The sequence below is a fragment of the Hyaena hyaena genome, unplaced genomic scaffold (assembly GCF_003009895.1).
Source record: "Hyaena hyaena isolate Hyena2069 unplaced genomic scaffold, ASM300989v1 scaffold_451, whole genome shotgun sequence".
NCBI lineage: Eukaryota > Metazoa > Chordata > Mammalia > Carnivora > Hyaenidae > Hyaena > Hyaena hyaena.
In genome coordinates, this window is record NW_024081080.1 from 1,500,082 (window position 1) to 1,512,027 (window position 11,946).

General features: G+C 40.4%; 1 protein-coding gene across 1 annotated transcript in view; it reads right to left on the reverse strand.

The window, feature by feature from the left end:
- Positions 1-11,033, reverse strand: part of EDA (ectodysplasin A) — a 146,663-nt gene extending 135,630 nt beyond the window's left edge. Inside the window, exon 1 of the mRNA XM_039253352.1 lies at positions 10,928-11,033. Coding sequence (XP_039109283.1) covers positions 10,928-11,033 — 106 coding nt within the window. The remainder of the gene's footprint in view (positions 1-10,927) is intronic.
- Between the last annotated feature and the right edge of the window lie 913 nt (positions 11,034-11,946).

An 11,946-nucleotide genomic window follows, 5' to 3' on the forward strand; every position in this document is an offset into this window, starting at 1 on the left:
GTAAATTCCTAGCAGTGCTATTGCTGGGTCATAAGGGAGTTCTATTGTTAGTTTCCTGAGGAACCTCCACACTGTTTTCCAGAGGGGCTGTACCAGTTTACATTCCCACCAACAGTGTAGGAGGGTGCCCGTTTCTCCACATCCTCGCCAGCATCTAGAGTTCTCTGATTTGCTCATTTTAGCCACTCTGACTGGCGTGAGGTGGTATCTCAGTGTGGTTTTGATTTGTATTTCCCTGATGAGGAGGGATGCTGAGCATCGTTTCATGTGTCTGTTGGCCATCTGGATGTCCTCTTTGGAGAAGTGTCTGTTCATGTCTTCTGCCCATTTCTTCACTGGGTTGTTTGTTTTTCGGGCGTGTAGTTTGGTGAGTTCCTTATAGATTCTGGATATTAACCCTTTATCTGATATGTCATTTGCAACTATCTTTTCCCATTCCGTTGGTTGCCTATTAATTTTCTGGGTTGTTTCCTTGGCTGTGCAGAAGCTTTTAATCTTGATGAGGTCCCAACAGTTTATTTTTGCTCTTGATTCCCTTGCTTTTGGGGATGTGTCAAGTAAGAAGTTGCTGCGGTGGAGGTCAAGGAGGTTGTTTCCTGCTTTCTCCTCTAGGGTGTTGATAGTTTCCTGTCTCACGTTCAGGTCCTTTATCCATTTTGAGTTGATTTTTGTGCATGGTGTGAGAAAATGATCTAGTTTCATTCTTCTGCATGTTGCTGTCCAGTTCTCCCAACACCATCTGTTAAAAAGGCTGTCTTTTTTCCATTGGATATTCTTTCCTGCTTTGTCAAAGATCAGTTGGCTGTATACTTTTGGGTCCACTTCTGAGTTCTCAATTCTGTTCCATTGGTCTATGTGTCTGTTTTTGTGCCAATACCATACTGTCTTGAGGATGACAGCTTTGTAGTAGAGGCTGAAGTCTGGGATGGTGATACCTCCCGTTTTGGTTTTATTTTTCAGTATTACTTTGGCTATTCGGGGTCTTTTGTGGTTCCATACAAATTTTTGGATAGTTTGTTCTAGTTTTGAGAAGTATGCTGGTGCAATTTTGATTGGAATTGCATTGAATGTGTAGAGTGCTTTAGGTAGTAATGACATCTTAACTATATTTATTCTTCCTATCCATGAGCATGGAATGTTTTTCCATTTCTTTGTGTCTTCTTCAATTTCCTTCATAAGTTTTCTATAGTTTTCATCATACAGATCTCTTGTATCCTTGGTTAGGTTTATTCCGAGGTATTTTATGGTTTTTTGTGCAATTGTGAATGGGATCAGTTTCTTGATTTCTCTTTCTGTTGCTTCATTATTGGTGTATAAAAATGCAACCGATTTCTGTACGTTGATTTTGTACCCTGCAACTTGGCTGAATTCTTGGATCAGTTCTAGTAGGCTTCTGGTGGAGTCTGTCGGGTTTTCTATGTAGAGTATCATGTCATCTGCGAAGAGTGAAAGTTTGACTTCCTCTTTGCCAATTCTGATGCCTTTGATTTCCTTTTGTTGTCTGATGGCTGATGCTAGGACTTCCAGCACTATGTTAAACAACAGTGGTGAGAGTGGACATCCCTGTCGTGTTCCTGATCTCAGGGGGAAAGCTCTCAGTTTTTCCCCGTTGAGGATGATGTTAGCTGAAGGCTTCTCATAGATGGCTTTGATGATGTTTAAGTAGGTTCCTTCTATCCCAACTTTCTCGAGAGTCTTTATTAAGAAGGGATGCTGTATTTTGTCAAATGCTTTTTCTGCATCTATTGACAGGATCATATGGTTTTTATCTTTTCTTTTATTGATATGATGGATCACATTGATTGATTTGCGAATGTTGAACCAGCCCTGTAACCCAGGAATGAATCCCACTTGATCTTGGTGGATGATTCTTTTGATATGCTGCTGGATTAGATTTGCAAGGATCTTGTTGAGAATTTTTGCATCCGTATTCATCAAGGATATTGGCCTGTAGTTCTCTTTTTTAGCTGGATCTCTGTCTGGCTTGGGAATCAGAGTGATGCTGGCTTCATAAAATGAGTCTGGAAGATTTCCTTCGATTTCTATTTTTTGTAATAGCTTGAGCAGAATGGGTATTAATTCTGTTTTAAATGTCTGGTAGTCTTCCTCAGGTAAGCCATCTGGCCCAGGGCTCTTATTTCTTGGGAAATTTTTGATAACTGATTGAATTTCTTCACTAGTTATGGGTCTGTTCAGATTTTCTTTCTCTTCCCTTGTGAATTTTGGTAGTGAGTGTGTGTTTCGGAATTTGTTCATTTCTTCTAAGTTGTCCAATTTGTTGGCATATAATTTTTCATAGTATTCACCGATAATTGCTTGTATTTCTGAGGGGTTGGTTGTAATCAGTCCATTTTCATTCATGATTTTGTCTATTTGAGTGCTCTCTTCTTTTTGAGAAGCCTGGCTAGAGGTTTGTCAATTTTGTTCATTTTTTCAAAAAACCAACTCTTGGTTTCATTGATCTGTGTTTTGTTTTGTTTTGGTTTGGTTTGATTTGGTTTGGTTTCTATATAGTCTATTTCTGCCATGATTTTTATTATTTCTCTTCTCCTACTGGGTTTGCGGTGTTTTTGTTGTTCTAATTTTAGTTCCTTTACGTGCACTGTTAGATTTTGTACTTGTGCTTTTTCTAATTTCTTGAAATAGGCCTGGAGTGCAATGTACTTTCCTCTTAGGACTCCCTTTGCTGCATCCCATAGAGTTTGGATTCTTGTATTTTCATTTTCATTTGCTTCCATATATTTTTAAATTTCTTCTCTAATTGCCTGATTGGCCCATTTGTTCTTTCGTAGAGTATTTTTTAACCTCCATGCTTTTGGAGGTTTTCCAGACTTCCTTGTGTGATTGATTTCAACTTTCATAGCATTGTGATCTGTAAGTGTGCATGGTATAATCTCTATTCTTTTATGTTTATTTATTTATTTATTTTTATTAAAATTTTTAATTGTTTTATTTATTTCTAAGAGACAGAGAGAAAGAGGGTGAGCAGTGGAGGGTCAGAGAGATAGGGAGGTACAGAATCTGAAGCACGCTCCAGGCTCTGATCCGGCTGTCAGCACTGAACCCAACACGGGTCTTGAACCCACGAATCATGAGGTCACGACCTGAGCCCAAGTCAGATGCCCAACCAAGGGAGTTACCCAGCCCCCCCTCAATTCTTTTATATTTATTGAGGGCTACTTTATGTCTGAGAATGATCTATCTTGGAAAATGTGCCATGTGCACTTGAGAAAAAAGTGAATTCCATGGCATCAGGATATAGAGTTCTAAATATACCTGTCACATCCATCTGGTCCAATGTGTCATTCACGTCCTTTGTTTCTTTAGTGATTTTCTGTCTAGTTGATCTATCCATTGCTGTAAGTGGAGTATTAAAGTCCCCTACTATTAGCACATTCTTATCCATAATATTGTTTCTGTTTGTGATTGTTTTATGTATTTAGGTGCTTCCGGATTTGGTGCGTAGACATTTTTAATTGTTATGTTTGTTCCTGATGGATAGACCCTGTAATTATTATATAATGCCCTTCTTCATCCCTTGTTACTGTCTTTACTTTAAAGTCCAGTTTGTCTGATATAAGTATAGCTACTTCAGCTTTCTTTTGACTTCCAGTAGCATGATAGATATTTCTCCATCCCCTTACTTTCAATCTGAAGGCGCCCTAGGTCTAATTTGAGTTTCCTGTAGATAGCAAATAGATGCATTTTGTTTTTATCCATTCTGCTACCCTATGTCTTTTGATTGGAGCATTCCGCCCATTTATATTCAGTGTTACTATTGAACAATATGAGTTTAGAGTCATCGTGTCCTTTGTAGGATTCATGCTTGCAGTGGTTTCTCTGGTCCCTTGTGTTCCTTGCAACAGTTCACTCATAGAGTCCCCCTCAGGATTTCTTGTAGGGCTCGTTTAGTGATGACAAGTTCTTTCCATTTTTGTTTATTTGGAAAGACTTTTATCTCTCCTTCTATTCTGAGTTACGGGCTTGCTGGATAGAGGATTCGTGGCTGCATACTTCTTCTGTTCATCACATTGTATATTTCCTGCCATTCCTTTCTGGCCTGCCAAGTTTCAGCAGATAGGTCTGTAACCCCTCTGATAGGCTTCCCTTTTTACGTTAGGGCCCTTTTCTCCCTAGCTGCTTTCAGAAATCTCTCTTTGTCTTTATATTTTGCCAGTTTCACTATGATATGTCGTGTGAAAGATAGAGTCAAGTTACATCTGAGGGGAGTTCTCTCTGCCTCTTGAATTTCAACATCTACTTCCGTCTCCAGGTTGGGGAAGTTCTCTACTATAATTTGTTCAAGGACTCCTTCAGCGACTTTCCCTGTCTCTTCCTCTTCTGGAATTCCTATGATATGGATAATGTTCCATTTGATTGTATCGCTGAGCTCTCAAACTCTCCTTTCGTGTTCCTGGATCAGTTTATCTCTCTTTTTCCTCAGCTTCCTCTTTTTCTGTAATTGTGTCTTCTAAATTGCTTATTCTCCTCTCTGCCTCTTCAATCCATGCATTGGACGCCTCCAAGTTATTATGCATCTCATTTAGAACATTTTTAAATTCATCACAACTATTTTTTTTTCTTTTTAAATTTTTTAATGTTTTTATTTCTGAGAGAGAGAGACAGCATGAGCAGGGGAGGGTCAGAAAGACAGGGAGACACAGAATCCAAAGACATGCCCCAGGCTCTGAACTGTCAGCATAGAGCCTGATGTGGGGCTTGAACCGACGAACCATGAGATCATGACCTGAGCCGAAGTCAGATGCTTAACCGACTGAGACACCCAGGTGCCCCTTATCACAACGGCTTTTAAGCTCCATAGTCTTTGTAGCAATAGTTTCTCTGATGTCTTCAGTGCCGTTTTTCAAGTCCAACGATTAATTTTATGACTATTGTTCTAAATTCTTGTTCAGTTATGTTGCTTATATCTGTTTTGAGCAGTTCTTTAGTTGTCATTTCTTCCTGGAATTTCTTTGGAGGAGAGTTCTAGCATTTCGTCATTTTGGTTAGCTTTCTATATCTTGTTAGTTTTAAAAGCTTGTTATGGACACTTGAGCTCCTGGGTGGCTCATTTGGTTAAGCATCTGACACTCGGCTCAGCTCATGATCTCACTGCTTCTGGGTTCGAATCCCTCATCGGGCTCTGTGCTGACAGCTAGCTTAGAGCCTGGAGCCTGCTTCGGATTCTATATCTCCCTCTCTCTCTGACCCTCCCCTGATCATGCTGTCTCTCTCTCTCTGAACTAAATAAAACATTAAAACATTAAAAATAAATAAATGAAAGCTTGTTATGCTCTCTGCACCTGTGAGTGCTGCTGTACCAAAGAAGGCTCTTTGACTGTCCAGGGCCTGTCCATTCAGGAAGTGTTCTTTGAATGGTGTCTCTTCGTATCTCTTGGTTGAGACCTTGGCTATTTTATTTCCCTACTCATAGTGGTATTTGGGACTCTCCACGATGTGTACTTTGGCTTGTTTCTTGAGGTAGCCTCTTTTGGGTCTGATCTCCCTTGTGACGTGGGTGTTGACAAGGTGGGCCATGCTCTAGATCCTAAGCCAGACCTTGTTTCCAGATCTTGGTCCACGCGCCCCATTGATAGCGCCGGAAATATAAACTAGCAGGCAAGTCCCTCCAAGCAGTTTCAAGTTTCCCGCCTCCCCTCTGGGAATCGCGCCAAGCCAGAAGCACTGCAGCTCGGCTTCAGGTGCAGCCGCTTCCCCTCCAGGTCGAGCTGGCAAGTGAGGAGCAGTTTCTCCAGGGTTGCCTAGGAACAGTGCATCCCACCTAGGGTCAGTTGGAAAGCAGAAAACCAGATCCCTCTGTGTCCCCAGGCGAGGTTTTTCTCTTCTCCAGCAACAGGGACAGTGTTTTGAGCAGTTTTGGCTGCTCTTTCTTTTTTTCCCTAAACTCATTGCAGTTCCCCACAAAGGGGGCTCCTTCCCCTCCCTCCGTGCCTCCCGTCCTGGCCCGTTTTTATCTTCTCCAGTTCGCACTCATGATATAAGGTTTTCTCAGTAGACTCTGTCTCCTTTTCCTCTCAAACTCTTGGATTCTATAAGGGTGGCTTCAGGCCTTCTCCATGTGAGAGATGGGGGCGAGTGAAATGTACAGAGCTCCCTACTTCTCCACCATCTTGCCTCCCCCTCGGCATATAATTTTTCATAATATTCTCTTATAGTTCTTTGTATTTCTCTAGTATTGGTTGTTATTTGTCCTTCATTTCTGATTTTATTTATTTAAGTAATTTCTCTTTCTCTCTCTCTCTCTATTTCTGTCTGTGTCTCTCTCTGTCTTGGCTGTTGTGAATAATGCTGCCATAAACAGGGCTGCATGTATCCTTTTGAGTTAGTGTTCTTGTAGTCTTTGGGTAAATACCCAGTAATGGGATTACTGGATCATAGGGTAGTTCTATTTTTAACTTTTTGAGGAACTTCCATACTGTTTTCCACAATGGCTGCACTGGTTTGCACTTCCACCAACAGTCCCTGCAGCCATTTTCAATGCAGTAGACAGAGAGACTCTATTGAAACAGAGGTCAGATCTTGTGAGTCCTGTGTTCAAAATTCTCCAGTTGTTCCCTATCTCACACAGTGCAAAAGTCAGAGTCCTTACCTTGTCTTACAAGGGTATATATTTGACTTTGCTAATTGATCTCATCTCCTTCCTTCTTTTTCTTGCTCACTCTGTTCCCAGCCACACTGATCTTTCTAGAAAATACCAAAAGTTTTTCTGCTTCAGAGCATTTGTATGTACTATTTCTTCTGCCCCTTTCATCCTCAAAATATTATATGCAGGGTCCACATCTTCATTTCATTCAAGTCTTCTCAAATATTCCCTTATTAGAGGGACCTTCTCCAATCACTTTACAGCATACACCATCACCTTCTCTCCCTTTTGCCCTGCTATATTCCTCTCCATAAAACTTACAACCACTAATTGTTGTTTATTGTCCATCTTTTTACACTGTAAGTTAAACTATTTAAGGGCAGACCCTGAATAGTGAAAGTAATACTGAAAAATAAAACCAAAACGGGAGGTATCACCATCCCAGACCTCAGCCTCTACTACAAAGCTGTCATCCTCAAGACAGTATGGTATTGGCACAAAAACAGACCCATAGACCAATGGAACAGAATTGAGAACTCAGAAGTGGACCCAAAAGTATACAGCCAACTGATCTTTGACAAAGCAGGAAAGAATATCCAATGGAAAAAAGACAGCCTTTTTAACAGATGGTGTTGGGAGAACTGGACAGCAACATGCAGAAGAATGAAACTAGATCATTTTCTCACACCATGCACAAAAATCAACTCAAAATGGATAAAGGACCTGAACGTGAGACAGGAAACTATCAACACCCTAGAGGAGAAAGCAGGAAACAACCTCCTTGACCTCCACCGCAGCAACTTCTTACTTGACACATCCCCAAAAGCAAGGGAATCGAGAGCAAAAATAAACTGTTGGGACCTCATCAAGATTAAAAGCTTCTGCACAGCCAAGGAAACAACCCAGAAAATTAATAGGCAACCAACGGAATGGGAAAAGATAGTTGCAAATGACATATCAGATAAAGGGTTAATATCCAGAATCTATAAGGAACTCACCAAACTCCACGCCCGAAAAACAAACAACCCAGTGAAGAAATGGGCAGAAGACATGAACAGACACTTCTCCAAAGAGGACATCCAGATGGCCAACAGACACATGAAACGATGCTCAGCATCCCTCCTCATCAGGGAAATACAAATCAAAACCACACTGAGATACCACCTCACGCCAGTCAGAGTGGCTAAAATGAGCAAATCAGAGAACTCTAGATGCTGGCGAGGATGTGGAGAAACGGGCACCCTCCTACACTGTTGGTGGGAATGTAAACTGGTACAGCCCCTCTGGAAAACAGTGTGGAGGTTCCTCAGGAAACTAACAATAGAACTCCCTTATGACCCAGCAATAGCACTGCTAGGAATTTACCCAAGGGATACAGAAATGCTGAGGCATAGGAGCACATGTACCCCAATGTTCATAGCAGCACTCTCCACAATAGCTAAAACATGGAAAGAGCCTAAGTGTCCATCAACAGATGAATGGATCAAGAAGATGTGGTTTATCTATACCATGGAATACTACATGGCAATGAGAAACAATGAAATCTGGCCATGTGTAGCAACATGGATGGACCTTGAGGGTGTTATGCTGAGCGAAATAAGTCAGGCAGAGAAGGACAAATATCATATGTTTGCACGTATAGGAGGATTAGGAGGAACTTGACGGAGGAACAAGGGGGAGAAGAAGGGCGGAAATGGTGGGGGAAAGGGAGAGAGGCAAACCATGAGAGACTCTTGAATGCTGACAAAAACTGAGGACTGATGGATGTGGGGGGGAGGGGGGGATGGGCATGAAGGAGGGCACTTTGGGGATGAGCACTGAGTGTTATGTAGAAACTAATTTGACAATAAACTATTTGTAAAAAAAAAAAAAAACTATTTAAGGGCAATAAGAAATATGTATTAAGGGTCTACTATGCGTGGACCTGGGTGGCTCAGTCGGTTGAGTGTCCGACTTCAGCTCAAGTCATGATTTCGTGGTTCATGATTTTGAGCCCAGTGTTGGGCATGGTGCTGACAGCTCAGAGCCTGGAGCCTGCTTCGGATTCTGTATCTCTCTCTCTCTCTGCCCCTCACCTGCTCACACTCTGTCTCTCTCTCAAAAATAAATAAACATTAAAGAAAAAAATTTTTAAAAAAGAGTCTACTATGTACCATGTCCTTTTCTAACCCATGGGGACACAAAAATCAACAAAATAGACAATAGCACTATCCTTCTGGCATATGCATTCTATAATTATATAAGGTGCTATATTTTCTCAGTAAATATTTGATAAATGCGTTGAATAAATATAGCATTCACTCAATAGAATAATAGGAATGGTTCAAATATAAAGGATGTTTGGATTGGCTCCTTATTCTTTAAGTAAGTGGATCACCCAACTCCTCTAAAGGAATGGTTCTGTGGCTTCCCAGGTAAAAGGCTAGAAATTTATTCAAATCCCAGGACCTCCAGACATTGTATACTCCTAACTATAGGGCTCGTGGATTCCTCCTAGGTATACTTTTTAAAGAAAAGCATCTGATATTGTATGAGAAATTTGGCATCAACACAAAATGACTGGAATCTAGTGACTATCAGACCAGGAGGAAATGAGATAAGGAGTGTTATAAATTAATAATAGAAGTTTCAGCCTTGTTTAGAGAAGAAAAATACTTTGTATCAAAACAGAATAAACATTGTAAAGAACATCAGTAGCAGAGATGCTGGTAGCTAGATCCAGATAAAGTGGTTTGGGATCTAGGAGGAAGTGGCCTTCTTTAAGAAAAAAACTTAGGAGACCAGATGAAGAGGTAAACTTTAGAACCTATCAGACTTCCCACTTTGAGAAGGGAAGAACATGTCCACTGCATAAGATGGTATTGCCCTTACCACCTCTTCCTTCTCCTTCTTAGCAACCAGGGAATATGAAAGATTTGGTGGCTCTAGAAGTAGCCTGAGGAGAAGAGCTAAAGATAGAAAAACCTACATGTATCAAAGGGGTGAGATGATTAGGAGAGGAAAGGGACAATAATGGTCAGTTCTCAGCTTCCACATAGCCTTCTGAAGACTTCTAGGAAACTGGCTGCAAGCAGTATGTGAATAATGGGTGCCTTTTACTTTAGGGACCGCATTCCTAGGCTTGAACTTAGTCATCAATTATATGTAAAGTGTCTGCTTTCGTGAATGGCCCCATTGGTCCAGATCTAACTTCAAGGGCTCACTTCCAGAGACTAGAATGTCACAACTTATCTTATTTTTCCGACTCTCCTGTTTAATTACAGAGTTCTTGTGCTGAGCCCTTTTCAGACTTTTAGTTCTACTTCTTCTCTTTCCTACTGGCACATTCCTGGCTCCATTTCTTCAATAGTTCATGCCTTCTGGAATTGCTTCCATCATTGGCTCTTACTCACACTGACAAATGTCAGCTTAAAAATCTCATTTTCATCTTTATATATTCATATTGTTTTGTAACATCCCTCCTCCCCCACCGGCATATATCTTTGGCAGATGTAGCCAGACACATGCTGTCTTCAAATCCAGATGGTTGTGCAGCAGTCCAGAGCTCTGCATTCTACAAATTCCTGTGCCAAAGAGGTACATTCTGTCATTTGACAGAGCGATGTTGAAACAGAGCAATTCAAAGACCCTGCCCAGGAGCTAGTGCAACATTTTGTTATGCTCCATAAAATGTAGTGCTAGTTAACTCAAATACGGGTCACTCTCAGTAAGAAGGGTTTTAAGAGCACATCATAACCTAGCTGAAGGGGAAATCATTATCATCAACTTATATTAAAACACCAACAATTTCCAGACACTAGGCTAGAGTCTTGAGTTATATAAAGAGAAATGAACCCCTGCCCTCAAGGAGTTTACAGATGAGTTCCAAAAGCTCTAGTTCATATTTGAGTATGGTAGCTGATACCAACATTGACATAATGACCATTGTAAGTAACACATCATGTAAGTGCCACCGTGATACTCTGTCACTTCCAAGAATAGGACTGAATACTCTTGCTGGCCTTAGTAGATATGGGGTGTGTCCAGGAGAGATGAGGTCCTTATGGAGGGTGATCTTGAGAGATATAAATGCTACCATGGCTCTCAGATATACTGGGAAATGACCGAAAATATCTGGGAGTGTAGGAAAGAAGATCCTTGTATAATCGGCTTTATATCAAGCTTTATGGACTGATTCATAGATCAGGCTGGAAAAAAATCTTCTGTGACCATTGATCTATAGACAGTATATGAGATAGTAAAGCACACTTGAGAAGGTAGTTCTCAGAAGGGTACCTCTCATTTATCATAAGATGTGATAATAGATCACCCAAATAGACTTACCATCTGCTCCTTCACTGCTTTTGCTTCTTTTATTACGGCGAACATGCCTACTTTCCTCTTCAGAGTATGATTTTTCTTCAGGGAAGAAAAAATTCAGAAGGGCCATCTACAAAAAAAAAAAAAAAGTAAATGAGTCAGAGGTTGACTCTAGTCAACCATAGCCAACATAAAAAACTGGCTTTCTGTAAACAGTCTACCTTCACCTTAAATTCACTGTCTAAAGCCTGAGCCCATCTTCTTCTCCACTGTATAAATCCTTTTACTTTTGATGCATTACGCCAATCATTCCAACCATGAAATTTTGGTTAATCTCTGAATCCTCTCTCATCTGCTACATATAGCTAATAAGGGATCCTTCAAGTCTCACTTCTCCACATAGTTCTGGGGTTTAGAGAGCCCAGTCACAAATTTCCAACTTCCTTCACATACTATACTGTTGTCTGCCCAGAATTAGACTTAACGTTTGCTCCTCCCTCTTGGACTTCAATATTATCCATCCATGGTTTTTCCACATTCCTATTTGTGGTGAACTTTTGGTTTGTTCCCAGAATGCTGTGGATACAGTTATGATTGGATACTATGAGTTTTGTCCATATTTTTCTGGGATTTAGCCATGACAAAGCACACAATTATTCTGTCCTTTCCAAGACTCCTATAGGATTCCTAGAGCACTCATGTTCTATAAGACTCATTTTGGTACTTAGTCCTCTACTGCTTTATGATGCTCTCTCATAATAATACAATGGTTCATATGCAAATGGGCCTGGTTACACTAATGATAATCATAGCTTAAATATATACTTGTTTAAGTCAATCATAATCTTTCAACATGAGTACTTCTTTCTGGTTAAAAAAAAATTTGCTTGAGGTAAACTGTGGACAGAGTAGTAGGTTTAAGAGTGATTCTAATCCTGACTCTGACATTCATAGATGTGTAACCTTGGACAAGTTACTTAAATTTTAATTTTCTCATTTGTAAATAGGGATAATAATAGTACTTTGCTAATAATGTAGTTGTA